Source organism: Electrona antarctica, assembly GCF_951216825.1.
Source record: "Electrona antarctica genome assembly, contig: scaffold_330, whole genome shotgun sequence".
Lineage (NCBI taxonomy): Eukaryota > Metazoa > Chordata > Actinopteri > Myctophiformes > Myctophidae > Electrona > Electrona antarctica.
The window spans coordinates 30,001-45,731 of NW_027637352.1; the positions used below are offsets into that span (position 1 = coordinate 30,001).

General features: G+C 46.6%; 1 protein-coding gene across 1 annotated transcript in view; it reads right to left on the reverse strand.

Annotated features, from left to right (window-relative positions):
• LOC306918980 (AP-3 complex subunit beta-1-like) overlaps positions 1–15,731 on the reverse strand; it is a gene marked incomplete at its 3' end in the record, with an annotated part of 146,027 nt that overhangs the window by 27,022 nt on the left and 103,274 nt on the right. The window contains exon 18 of the mRNA XM_079531816.1: positions 12,865–13,009. Within this exon, the coding sequence (XP_079387942.1) occupies positions 12,865–13,009 (145 nt within the window). The remainder of the gene's footprint in view (positions 1–12,864; positions 13,010–15,731) is intronic.

A 15,731-nucleotide genomic window follows, 5' to 3' on the forward strand; every position in this document is an offset into this window, starting at 1 on the left:
GCATCCATTGTTATGTATGTCCATATGATGACCATGGATATGGTCTAGAAGGCATCCATTGTTATGTATGTCCATATGATGACCATGGATATGGTCCTAAAGGCATCTATTGTTAGGTATGTCCATATGATGACCATGGATATGGTCCTAAAGGCATCTATTGTTATGTATGTCCATATGATGACCATGGATATGGTCTAGAAGGCATCCATTGTTATGTATGTCCATATGATGACCATGGATATGGTCCTAAAGGCATCTATTGTTAGGTATGTCCATATGATGACCATGGATATGGTCTAGAAGGCATCCATTGTTATGTATGTCCATATGATGACCATGGATATGGTCTAGAAGGCATCCATTGTTAGGTATGTCCATATGATGACCATGGATATGGTCCTAAAGGCATCCATTGTTATGTATGTCCATATGATGACCATGGATATGGTCTAGAAGGCATCCATTGTTATGTATGTCCATATGATGACCATGGATATGGTCTAGAAGGCATCCATTGTTAGGTATGTCCATATGATGACCATGGATATGGTCCTAAAGGCATCCATTGTTAGGTATGTCCATATGATGACCATGGATATGGTCTAGAAGGCATCCATTGTTATGTATGTCCATATGATGACCATGGATATGGTCTAGAAGGCATCTATTGTTAGGTATGTCCATGATGACCATGGATATGGTCCTAAAGGCATCTATTGTTAGGTATGTCCATATGATGACCATGGATATGGTCCTAAAGGCATCCATTGTTAGGTATGTCCATATGATGACCATGGATATGGTCCTAAAGGCATCTATTGTTAGGTATGTCCATATGATGACCATGGATATGGTCTAGAAGACATCCATTGTTATGTATGTCCATATGATGACCATGGATATGGTCCTAAAGGCATCTATTGTTAGGTATGTCCATATGATGACCATGGATATGGTCCTAAAGGCATCCATTGTTAGGTATGTCCATATGATGACCATGGATATGGTCCTAAAGGCATCCATTGTTAGGTATGTCCATATGATGACCATGGATATGGTCTAGAAGACATCCATTGTTATGTATGTCCATATGATGACCATGGATATGGTCTAAAAGTGTGAAAGCCTTTAAAACCTACATTTATGTTATTCAATGTATTACTTAAGCGCAAAATATAGCTTTTCTAAACCAAGCCCTCATTCAAAGTTGATGTAGTCTGTCATTGTATTTTCTGTGAATTAACCCATTTTGGGCGGGAACCCCTTTTGGTGTTAGCATTATGTTATGCTTTAGCTATTGAAAAATAGCAGATCTACAAGCTACGAGCTTGCAGGTCTGCTATTTTTGAAAAATTGAAGAACGACTGACATAGAAACATAGCTTTTTCAGAAAACTGTTGTAGGAGACATTTTTAGAATCTGATCTCAGGTCAAAGTTCACTGGCCTACCGGCATGTGCACTTAAGCCTCTCCAACTGATCCAAAATGCCGCAGCTCGCTTGGTCTTCAACCAGCCAAAATTCTCACATGTCTCCCCCCTGCTCCGCTCCCTGCACTGGCTCCCGGTCGCTGCCCGCACAGAATACAAAACTCTGATGCTGCATTTAAAGCAACCAAAGGTATGGCTCCCCCATATCTTGCAAGCATGATTGAACCCTACAAACCCTCCCGCGCACTCAGATCAGCCAACGCAGGGAAGCTGGAAGTACCCTCACTAAAAACGCCGGGACAACGCCGGGAATGCACTTCCCGTTGCAATCAGAACTGCAGCATCACTCCCGATCTTCCGCCGTAGTTTGAAAACCCACCTTTTCAGACTCCACCATGGCCCATAGCACTTACCCTACCCCCCTTAGACAGCACTTTTTAGACTTAGATAGCATTTGAAACTGACTTATAGCATGTCATGTAGACAGCACAATAACAGTACATCCATCCATCCATCTTCAACCGCTTATCCGTAGTCGGGTCGCGGGGGCAACAGCTCCACCAGAGTGCTCCAGACTTCCCTCTCCTCAGATAATAACAGATAATAACAATAACAGTACAGCATAGTATAATATATATGTATAGCTTATAGCTTATATGTATAGTGTCATTATATATATAGATATGTTCTAGTTACGTTCTTAGCTTACGCATGTTTCTTGATAAATGCTTTTTATATATGTGATGTATTCCCATGCTTTTTGTTCTTGCTTAATGTAAATCGCTCTGGATTAAGAGCGTCTGCTAAATGCCTAAATTGTAAAATGGGTTAACCACAGTTTAACCAAGTGATCCATCGGCCATTTTAATTTCAAGGACCCCTACATTGCTTTGTCCATGTCTCGGGACCCCCGCCCCGCCCCCTCCTGACCCCCAATATAAATGTACTGCTACAATAACCTTAATAATAGAGACAATACACCATACATAAATACTAATCTCCGGCACCGAACCCGGTCGATGCCAAACTTTGCACACACACTCCCTGGATGCCAACGATGAACCTCTGCCCCACATTTTCCAGAACGGCGTGTTATAGCGCCACCATGGCAGCTTTTCACATTTTTTACCTGGAACTGCACCGATCTGCGTGAAACGTTGCATGCACACTCCCTAGAGGCCAAGGACAAACCTTTGACCTGTATTTTCCGCATCTGCCTTTTATAGCGCCACCAGGAGGCTGACTTTTGTAAAACACATTTTTTGATATTACTCCTCCAGATTCTGTCCAAAAATCTCACAAATCGTTACACAGTATCTCTATGGTCATGTGCTCAAGTCGGATCTGTCCGATATTTCATATTCTATCCTAATTGGCTATAATTGGCTTTCACAGTTTGCAAGATTGCCCCGTTTTGAACAAAAAGCCTCAAATCATGAACGCAGCATGCAATTTACGTGAAATCTTTCACACATTTTCTTACTAGGCTGAGGAATATATCCCACCCTTTTCACATTGGCCTGTTATAGCGCCACCAACAGGTTGATTTTTGCAAAACACATTTTTGGAACAAAATGCCTCAAAACATGTTTATATTAATCCTACACATTTTGCCAAACGTCTCACACAGTCCTATCCTCCTGGTGGAGACCTGTGGAGACCACAGTCCTATCCTCTTGGTGGAGACCACAGTCCTATCCTCCTGGTGGAGACCTGTGGAGACCACAGTCCTATCCTCCTGGTGGAGACCTGTGGAGACCACAGTCCTATCCTCCTGGTGGAGACCTGTGGAGACCACAGTTCTATCCTCCTGGTGGAGACCTGTGGAGACCACAGTCCTATCCTCCTGGTGGAGACCTGTGCACAGTCCTATCCTCCTGGTGGAGACCTGTGCACAGTCCTATCCTCCTGGTGGAGACCTGTGGAGACCACAGTCCTATCCGCCTGGTGGAGACCTGTGCCCACAGTCCTATCCTCCTGGTGGAGACCTGTGGAGACCACAGTCCTATCCTCCTGGTGGAGACCTGTGGAGACCACAGTCCTATCCTCCTGGTGGAGACCTGTGACCTCTGACCTCCTGGTGGAGACCACAGTCCTATCCTCCTGGTGGAGACCTGTGACCTCTGTCCTCCTGGTGGAGACCACAGTCCTATCCTCCTGGTGCCCAGAAGGACAGTCCTATCCTCCTGGTGGAGACCTGGTGGAGACCTGTCCTATCCTCCTGGTGGAGACCTGTGACCTCTGTCCTCCTGGTGGAGACCACTGTCCTATCCTCCTGGTGCCCAGAAGGACAGTCCTATCCTCCTAGTGGAGACCTGGTGGAGACCTGTCCTATCCTCCTGGTGGAGACCTGTCCTATCCTCCTGGTGCCCAGAAGGACAGTCCCATTCTCCTGGTGGAGACCTGTCCTATCCTCCTGGTGCCCAGAAGGTCCTCCTGGTGGAGACCTGTCCTATCCTCCTGGTGCCCAGAAGGTCCTCCTGGTGGAGACCTGTCCTGTCCTCCTGGTGGAGACCTGTCCTATCCTCCTGGTGGAGACCTGTCCTCCTGGTGGAGACCTGTCCTATCCTCCTGGTGGAGACCTGTCCTCCTGGTGGAGACCTGTCCTATCCTCCTGGTGGAGACCTGTCCTCCTGGTGGAGACCTGTCCTATCCTCCTGGTGGAGACCTGTCCTCCTGGTGGAGACCTGTCCTATCCTCCTGGTGGAGACCTGTCCTCCTGGTGGAGACCTGTCCTATCCTCCTGGTGCCCAGAAGGTCCTCCTGGTGGAGACCTGTCCTATCCTCCTGGTGGAGACCTGTGGAGACCACAGTCCTATCCTCCTGGTGGAGACCTGTGTCCTATCCACAGTCCTATCCTCCTGGTGGAGACCTGTGACCTCTGACCTCCTGGTGGAGACCACAGTCATATCCTCCTGGTGGAGACCTGTGACCTCTGTCCTCCTGGTGGAGACCACAGTCCTATACTCCTGGTGCCCAGAAGGACAGTCCTATCCTCCTGGTGGAGACCTGTCCTATCCTCCTGGTGCCCAGAAGGTCATCCTGGTGGAGACCTGTCCTATCCTCCTGGTGCCCAGAAGGTCCTCCTGGTGGAGACCTGTCCTGTCCTCCTGGTGGAGACCTGTCCTATCCTCCTGGTGCCCAGAAGGTCCTCCTGGTGGAGACCTGTCCTATCCTCCTGGTGGAGACCTGTCCTATCCTCCTGGTGGAGACCTGTCCTCCTGGTGGAGACCTGTCCTATCCTCCTGGTGGAGACCTGTCCTCCTGGTGGAGACCTGTCCTATCCTCCTGGTGGAGACCTGTCCTCCTGGTGGAGACCTGTCCTATCCTCCTGGTGGAGACCTGTCCTCCTGGTGGAGACCTGTCCTATCCTCCTGGTGGAGACCTGTCCTCCTGGTGGAGACCTGTCCTCCTGGTGGAGACCTGTCATATCCTCCTGGTGGAGACCTGTCCTCCTGGTGGAGACCTGTCCTATCCTCCTGGTGGAGACCTGTCCTCCTGGTGGAGACCTGTCCTATCCTCCTGGTGGAGACCTGTCCTCCTGGTGGAGACCTGTCCTATCCTCCTGGTGCCCAGAAGGTCCTCCTGGTGGAGACCTGTCCTATCCTCCTGGTGGAGACCTGTGGAGACCACAGTCCTATCCTCCTGGTGGAGACCTGTGTCCTATCCACAGTCCTATCCTCCTGGTGGAGACCTGTGACCTCTGACCTCCTGGTGGAGACCACAGTCATATCCTCCTGGTGGAGACCTGTGACCTCTGTCCTCCTGGTGGAGACCACAGTCCTATACTCCTGGTGCCCAGAAGGACAGTCCTATCCTCCTGGTGGAGACCTGTCCTATCCTCCTGGTGCCCAGAAGGTCCTCCTGGTGGAGACCTGTCCTATCCTCCTGGTGCCCAGAAGGTCCTCCTGGTGGAGACCTGTCCTATCCTCCTGGTGCCCAGAAGGTCCTCCTGGTGGAGACCTGTCCTATCCTCCTGGTGGAGACCTGTCCTATCCTCCTGGTGGAGACCTGTCCTCCTGGTGGAGACCTGTCCTATCCTCCTGGTGGAGACCTGTCCTCCTGGTGGAGACCTGTCCTATCCTCCTGGTGGAGACCTGTCCTCCTGGTGGAGACCTGTCCTATCCTCCTGGTGGAGACCTGTCCTCCTGGTGGAGACCTGTCCTCCTGGTGGAGACCTGTCATATCCTCCTGGTGGAGACCTGTCCTCCTGGTGGAGACCTGTCCTATCCTCCTGGTGCCCAGAAGGTCCTCCTGGTGGAGACCTGTCCTATCCTCCTGGTGGAGACCTGTCCTATCCTCCTGGTGCCCAGAAGGTCCTCATGGTGGAGACCTGTCCTATCCTCCTGGTGGAGACCTGTCCTATCTTCCTGGTGGAGACCTGTCCTATCTTCCTGGTGGAGACCTGTCCTATCCTCCTGGTGGAGACCTGTCCTATCTTCCTGGTGGAGACCTGTGCCCAGAAGGACAGTCCTATCCTCCTGGTGGAGACCTGTGTCCTATCCACAGTCCTATCCTCCTGGTGGAGACCTGTGTAGACCACAGTCCTATCCTCCTGGTGGAGACATGTGTCCTATCCAAAGTCCTATCCTCCTGGTGGAGACCTGTGGAGACCACAGTCCTATCCTCCTGGTGGAGACCTGTGGAGACCACAGTCCTATCCTCCTGGTGGAGACCTGTGGAGACCACAGTCCTATCCTCCTGGTGGAGACCTGTGGAGACCACAGTCCTATCCTCCTGGTGGAGACCTGTGGAGACCACAGTCCTATCCTCCTGGTGGAGACCTGTGGAGACCACAGTCCTATCCTCCTGGTGGAGACCTGTTGAGACCACAGTCCTATCCTCCTGGTGGAGACCTGTGGAGACCACAGTCCTATCCTCCTGGTGGAGACCTGTGGAGACCTGTGCCCAGAATGTCCTCCTGGTGGAGACCTGTCCTATCCTCCTGGTGCCCAGAAGGTCCTCCTGGTGGAGACCTGTCCTATCCTCCTGGTGCCCAGAAGGTCCTCCTGGTGGAGACCTGTCCTATCCTCCTGGTGAAGACCTGTCCTCCTGGTGGAGACCTGTCCTATCCTCCTGGTGGAGACCTGTCCTATCCTCCTGGTGGAGACCTGTCCTATCCTCCTGGTGGAGACCTGGCCTATCCTCCTGGTGGAGACCTGTCCTATCCTCCTGGTGGAGACCTGTCCTATCCTCCTGGTGCCCAGAAGGTCCTCCTGGTGGAGACCTGTGACCAGAAGGGCACTTTTTCTAGTTTCCCTTCCTTTTACTTAAAGGTGATATAGACAAGTTTTCAGCCAAAATTAAAAATATATATAAAATTTATTTTTTGGCCTTTTTTAAGAGGGACCAAGAAGTGACGAAGTGACTTTGGTCACTTATTGTTTTTGTGTTTAGTTTTCTGTTCCTTCCGCCAACAATAGCTGTTCTGGCTGAATGGTGCAGTCGGTTTTCGCGAAACGCGGTAGTCTGGTAGAGGGCCATGCCAAACGGTGACTATGCGAAGCCCATGACGATTGGCTAAATGGTGGCGCTATAGCGCTCAATTGAAAATGCAAACTTTGAACGTGCATATCTCATGGACCGTTTGACCGTTGGCAATGACACTTTGATACACATATGTGTCTCCTCATGCTGAACAACTTTCGTGCTCTGACTTTTGACCTCTGACCTTTAGATCACCCGCCATTTTGAATTATATGAAAAACAGTTAAAATGTATCTGCTCCCAGGATCTTTGATAAAAATGCACGAAAACCTCTACACTTGAACTTTGGACCTATACGGACAAATAATCGTAGCACATTTCGTTTAAGTGAAAAAATTAAGTTTTTATGAGCCAATGGAAATTGCTGTTTTGTGAAAATTCTTCTTCTGCCTCTAATACATACATGCAGCGTCATATGCTTATGATATTTTACAGTATGGTAGAGGGTCATGCCAAATAGTACTGGGTGGAGCTATTTGAATTCTGTGTACAAACACTGGAAACTTGTCCATATCAGCTTTAACTGACAGGCAGGGAACCGTTTAGCAACTGTTACTAGGTTTGAATAAGGTTTAACTGACAGGCAGGGAACCGTTTAGCTAACTGTTACTAGGTTTAACTGACAGGCAGGGAACCGTTTAGCTAACTGTTACTAGGTTTGAATAAGCCATAACATGACATGAGCGTAATGTACGACGTGCACTCATCACATGTTGCTCAGCAGTTGTTAGGGTTAACCCTAACATCACATGTTGCTCAGCATTTGTTAGGGTTAACCCTAACATCACATGTTGCTCAGCAGTTGTTAGGGTTAACCCTAAGCCTAACCCTACGTGTGTGTATATATATATATATGTATATATACTAGAATTTCGCCGCTCATCCTAGTTCCGTTGCAGCGCAATGGGAAGAAGGAAATTGCGAGATTTGACAGACTCCACTTCATGTTTCAGCTGTGTTTTTAAACCCAGTATTGTGCCCTTCACATGTATTAACGGATGGGTATTATTATTATTTGTTGTATTTTATTTTCACATCAAAGCAAATTAAAGAAAATTAAAATAAGCACACATGAAACTGCTTTTTACTGTTTTGGTTTACTTACAATAAGTTACTGTTTTTGGAAACCAAAAGATGTTGAGAATGGAGCAGAACATACTGTAGTATATTTTTGTGGGGACCTTGACTGCATTATAGTAGGCCTACAATCTTTTGGATTGCAGTGACCCCACATTGTTTCTTCGGGAACAATATTTGTAGTTACAATGAGGGCTACATGAGCCGAAGGGAGAGAAACACGTCGCCTCTCTCCAGTCCGTGCGTGGCTGAATAACAACGGATCGCATCGCTGACTGACATAAACGCACAGTTACAATTCAGAGGCACTTCAATAAGAAAACTCAACTAATAACGCTTGTGTGTGTTAATCTGCCCGATGCTGACGTTAGTATATAATGTTTAGATTGTTTTCCTCTTGTACATGCGTTTGTGGGCACAGTGGCAGGGGGTGAAAAGCCGATTTGTCCCATGGTGTGCACTGCGCAACTGTGCAGTGTAAAACATGCTGAAATCAAACCACACACACACACACACACACACACACACACACAGTCACTCAGTCACAAATCCTCCACAGTGTGATTACGTGTCTGCAGTGACACTGATGCGAGGTTACAATGAGTCCGTGGTGTGGTGAGACTGGGAAAGGAATAATGCGCGGAAGATCTTGGCATCCGACTGCGCGCGTTGTGTCGATGAGATGGGCGCGTTGGGAAATACCGCACCGAAGCACACTCGCCTATTAGTTTGCATTGCATTTGCACAGTGCGCTCAGTGCGATATTTCCGAACGTGGGCGTTGTGTGTGTGTGGGTGTCTGTGTTGCGTGGGGATCGCCATGTGAGGGGGCTAGCCAATAAGGGCCCTGTGTTGCATGTGGAGAATTGTGTAGGTTAGTGTGTGTGGTGTAGCCGAACGGGGTGGTGAGAACATGAGGGGGATGTAGCACAGCAATCGGTGACCCCTACATTAAGCTGTGTTGCTCCCAAGATGCAGTGCAAATGCGTGTTGTAGCAACCGTAGCCAATGGGAAAACAGGATGCAGTGTTGCCAGGTCCGCGAATTGTAAGCGAGTTGTAAGTAGCGTGTTGAATGGCATTTTTTCTGGGGTTGTTTTCATAGACCTGGCAACAAATTAGGCGGGGGTGTCGGTGCTTGTGGCGTGTTTGTGTTTATTATTGATATTGATGTTGTTTGTGAGTGTGGACGGGAGGCGGCTGTAGTGGCAGTGCAATGCCAGTTTTTACGCGGGTGTTGTTGAGTGTGGAAGTGCGGCGCGACATGAGGAGATAGCCGTGGATCGACGCGGAGGGTAAGGCTGTGTCGTGTTAGTGTGTTGTTGCAGTGTGTGTTGCAGCGTGTTGCAGCGTGTCAGTGACAGCGTGTCAGTGACGTAGTAGCTGGTGACTTTATTTTCCTGGCTTGGGCACACCTTTTGGCACACGTTTTCAAATGTATAATAGATATATATATATATATTCTTTTTTTTATAGTCCTGGTTAAAGGGAATCAGCTACAACCCTAACAAATTAAACTACCTATATTATGGTTATCGGGACATCCTCAGCTACAACCCTAACACATTAAACTACCTATATTAAGGTTATCGGGACATCCTCAGCTACAACCCTAACACATTAAACTACCTATATTAAGGTTATCGGGACATCCTCAGCTACAACCCTAACAAATTAAACTACCTATATTATGGTTATCGGGACATCCTCAGCTACAACCCTAACACATTAAACTACCTATATTAAGGTTATCGGGACATCCTCAGCTACAACCCTGACACATTAAACTACCTATATTAAGGTTATCGGGACATCCTCAGCTACAACCCTAACAAATTAAACTACCTATATTATGGTTATCGGGACATCCTCAGCTACAACCCTAACACATTAAACTACCTATATTAAGGTTATCGGGACATCCTCAGCTACAACCCTAACACATTAAACTACCTATATTAAGGTTATCGGGACATCCTCAGCTACAACCCTAACACATTAAACTACCTATATTATGGTTATCGGGACATCCTCAGCTACAACCCTAACACATTAAACTACCTATATTATGGTTATCGGGACATCCTCAGCTACAACCCTAACACATTAAACTACCTATATTATGGTTATCGGGACATCCTCAGCTACAACCCTAACACATTAAACTACCTATATTATGGTTATCGGGACATCCTCAGCTACAACCCTGACACATTAAACTACCTATATTATGGTTATCGGGACATCCTCAGCTACAACCCTAACACATTAAACTACCTATATTATGGTTATCGGGACATCCTCAGCTACAACCCTGACACATTAAACTACCTATATTATGGTTATCGGGACATCCTCAGCTACAACCCTAACACATTAAACTACCTATATTATGGTTATCGGGACATCCTCAGCTACAACCCTAACACATTAAACTACCTATATTATGGTTATCGGGACATCCTCAGCTACAACCCTGACACATTAAACTACCTATATTATGGTTATCGGGACATCCTCAGCTACAACCCTAACACATTAAACTACCTATATTATGGTTATCGGGACATCCTCAGCTACAACCCTGACACATTAAACTACCTATATTATGGTTATCGGGACATCCTCAGCTACAACCCTAACACATTAAACTACCTATATTAAGGTTATCGGGACATCCTCAGCTACAACCCTAACACATTAAACTACCTATATTATGGTTATCGGGACATCCTCAGCTACAACCCTAACACATTAAACTACCTATATTAAGGTTATCGGGACATCCTCAGCTACAACCCTAACACATTAAACTACCTATATTATGGTTATCGGGACATCCTCAGCTACAACCCTAACACATTAAACTACCTATATTATGGTTATCGGGACATCCTCAGCTACAACCCTGACACATTAAACTACCTATATTATGGTTATCGGGACATCCTCAGCTACAACCCTAACACATTAAACTACCTATATTATGGTTATCGGGACATCCTCAGCTACAACCCTGACACATTAAACTACCTATATTATGGTTATCGGGACATCCTCAGCTACAACCCTGACACATTAAACTACCTATATTATGGTTATCGGGACATCCTCAGCTACAACCCTAACACATTAAACTACCTATATTATGGTTATCGGGACATCCTCAGCTACAACCCTAACACATTAAACTACCTATATTATGGTTATCGGGACATCCTCAGCTACAACCCTAACACATTAAACTACCTATATTATGGTTATCGGGACATCCTCAGCTACAACCCTAACACATTAAACTACCTATATTATGGTTATCGGGACATCCTCAGCTACAACCCTGACACATTAAACTACCTATATTATGGTTATCGGGACATCCTCAGCTACAACCCTGACACATTAAACTACCTATATTATGGTTATCGGGACATCCTCAGCTACAACCCTGACACATTAAACTACCTATATTATGGTTATCGGGACATCCTCAGCTACAACCCTGACACATTAAACTACCTATATCATGGTTATCGGGACATCCTCAGCTACAACCCTAACACATTAAACTACCTATATTAAGGTTATCGGGACATCCTCAGCTACAACCCTAACACATTAAACTACCTATATTATGGTTATCGGGACATCCTCAGCTACAACCCTGACACATTAAACTACCTATATTATGGTTATCGGGACATCCTCAGCTACAACCCTAACACATTAAACTACCTATATTATGGTTATCGGGACATCCTCAGCTACAACCCTGACACATTAAACTACCTATATTATGGTTATCGGGACATCCTCAGCTACAACCCTAACACATTAAACTACCTATATTAAGGTTATCGGGACATCCTCAGCTACAACCCTAACACATTAAACTACCTATATTATGGTTATCGGGACATCCTCAGCTACAACCCTAACACATTAAACTACCTATATTAAGGTTATCGGGACATCCTCAGCTACAACCCTAACACATTAAACTACCTATATTATGGTTATCGGGACATCCTCAGCTACAACCCTAACACATTAAACTACCTATATTAAGGTTATCGGGACATCCTCAGCTACAACCCTAACACATTAAACTACCTATATTATGGTTATCGGGACATCCTCAGCTACAACCCTGACACATTAAACTACCTATATTAAGGTTATCGGGACATCCTCAGCTACAACCCTGACACATTCAACTACCTATATTATGGTTATCGGGACATCCTCAGCTACAACCCTAACACATTAAACTACCTATATTATGGTTATCGGGACATCCTCAGCTACAACCCTAACACATTAAACTACCTATATTATGGTTATCGGGACATCCTCAGCTACAACCCTAACACATTAAACTACCTATATTATGGTTATCGGGACATCCTCAGCTACAACCCTGACACATTAAACTACCTATATTAAGGTTATCGGGACATCCTCAGCTACAACCCTGACACATTAAACTACCTATATTATGGTTATCGGGACATCCTCAGCTACAACCCTAACACATTAAACTACCTATATTATGGTTATCGGGACATCCTCAGCTACAACCCTAACACATTAAACTACCTATATTATGGTTATCGGGACATCCTCAGCTACAACCCTAACACATTAAACTACCTATATTATGGTTATCGGGACATCCTCAGCTACAACCCTAACACATTAAACTACCTATATTATGGTTATCGGGACATCCTCAGCTACAACCCTAACACATTAAACTACCTATATTATGGTTATCGGGACATCCTCAGCTACAACCCTAACACATTAAACTACCTATGTTATGGTTATCGGGACTTCCTCAGCTACAACCCTGACACATTAAACACACCTTCGCTGCTGCTGCTGTCTTCCTCACTGCTGCTGCCGCTGCCAGACTCCGCCTCTTCCTGCCCCTCCCCCTCGGAGTCAGAGTAGAACTTGTCAGAGGATTTGGAGGGTTTGGATTTCCCCACGGACGGAGCACACTCCTTCACCTGAACGCACCACGACACGGAGAGAATACACACAATATGAACACACACTTCTTCACTTGAACGCACCACGAAGAATACACACTGCTTCACCTGAACGCACCACAAAGTACACACACACACACACACACACACACACACACACACACACACACACACACACACACACACACACACACACACACACACACACACACACACACACACACACACACACACACACACACACACACACACACACACACACACACACACGGCTGCTGTACTTTATACCTCATATTAAGCATGCAAAGTGTTTAAAGTGTGAGTATTGAGTTTGTGCTTGAAATGTACTGTAATTCTGCAAACTATCAATCAATCAATCAAAGTCACTCTACGGTGCAATCACTGTGCAAAAAGCATGGAATACGGAAGTGTACATTACAGTAAACTCCCGTTAAACTGTCCAACAAACTCCGGTAAACTCCCGAGTTGTACCATCACACCTGTATATTACCGTATATTAACCCATTTTGGGCGGGAACCCCTTTTGGTGTTATGCTTTAGCTATTAAAGTTATGCTTTAGCTATTAATGTTATGCTTTAGGTATTAATGTTATGCTTTAGCTATTAATGTTATGCTTTAGCTATTAATGTTATGCTTTAGGTATTAATGTTATGCTTTAGCTATTAATGTTATGCTTTAGGTATTAATGTTATGCTTTAGGTATTAATGTTATGCTTTAGCTATTAATGTTATGCTTTAGCTATTAATGTTATGCTTTAGCTATTAATGTTATGCTTTAGGTATTAATGTTATGCTTTAGCTATTAATGTTATGCTTTAGGTATTCATGTTATGCTTTAGCTATTAATGTTATGCTTTAGATATTAATGTTATGCTTTAGGTATTAATGTTATGCTTTAGGTATTAATGTTATGCTTTAGGTATTAATGTTATGCTTTAGGTATTCATGTTATGCTTTAGCTATTAATGTTATGCTTTAGGTATTAATGTTATGCTTTAGGCATTAATGTTATGCTTTAGCTATCAATGTTATGCTTTAGGTATTAATGTTATGCTTTAGGTATTAATGTTATGCTTTAGCTATTAATGTTATGCTTTAGGTATTAATGTTATGCTTTAGGTATTAATGTTATGCTTTAGGTATTAATGTTATGCTTTAGCTATTAATGTTATGCTTTAGCTATTACAAAATAGCAGATCTACAAGCTCATAGCGCGCCACCGAGTGGCGCGCTATGAGCTTGTAGATCTGCTATTTTTTGAAAAACCGAAGAACGACTGAAATAGAAACATAGCTTTTTCAGAAAACTGTCAGGTTGTAGAAGACCAATTTAGAATCTGATCTCAGGTCAAAATGGGTTAACTGTAAATATATATGGTTTACGGCAAAATACAGTGTCCATAATTGCCCGTTAACTCCTCTTTTCACGCAGTGAATGTAGTAGAACTGTGAGTCTCTGCCCGCAGGAGATACGTTGCCCGCGACCATGTGGGACCATGGGACCTACCAGGAGACCATGGGACCATGGGACCATGGGACCTACCAGGAGACCATGGGACCATGGGACCTACCAGGAGACCATGGGACCATGGGACCATGGGACCTACCAGGAGACCATGGGACCATGGGACCTACCAGTAGACCATGGGACCATGGGACCATGGGACCTACCAGGAGACCATGGGACCATGGGACCTACCAGGAGACCATGGGACCATGGGACCTACCAGGAGACCATGGGACCATGGGACCTACCAGGAGACCATGGGACCATGGGACCATGGGACCTACCAGGAGACCATGGGACCATGGGACCTACCAGGAGACCATGGGACCATGGGACCATGGGACCATGGGACCTACCAGTAGACCATGGGACCATGGGACCATGGGACCTACCAGGAGACCATGGGACCATGGGACCTACCAGGAGACCATGGGACCATGGGACCTACCAGGAGACCATGGGACCATGGGACCTACCAGGAGACCATGGGACCATGGGACCATGGGACCTACCAGGAGACCATGGGACCATGGGACCTACCAGGAGACCATGGGACCATGGGACCTACCAGGAGACCATGGGACCATGGGACCTACCAGGAGACCATGGGACCATGGGACCTACCAGGAGACCATGGGACCATGGGACCTACCAGGAGACCATGGGACCATGGGACCTACCAGGAGACCATGGGACCATGGGACCTACCAGGAGACCATGGGACCATGGGACCTACCAGGAGACCATGGGACCATGGGACCTACCAGGAGACCATGGGACCATGGGACCTACCAGGAGACCATGGGACCATGGGACCTACCAGGAGACCATGGGACCATGGGACCTACCAGGAGACCATGGGACCATGGGACCTACCAGGGGACCATGGGACCATGGGACCTACCAGGAGACCATGGGACCTACCAGGAGACCATGGGACCATGTGACCTACCAGGAGACCATGGGACCATGGGACCATGGGACCTACCAGGAGACCATGGGACCATGGGACCATGGGACCTACCAGGAGACCATGGGACCATGGGACCTACCAGGAGACCATGGGACCATGGGACCATGGGACCATGGGACCTACCAGGAGACCATGGGACCATGGGACTATGGGACCATGGGACCATGTGACCTACCAGGAGACCATGGGACCATGGGACCATGGGACCATGGGACCTACCAGGAGACCATGGGACCATG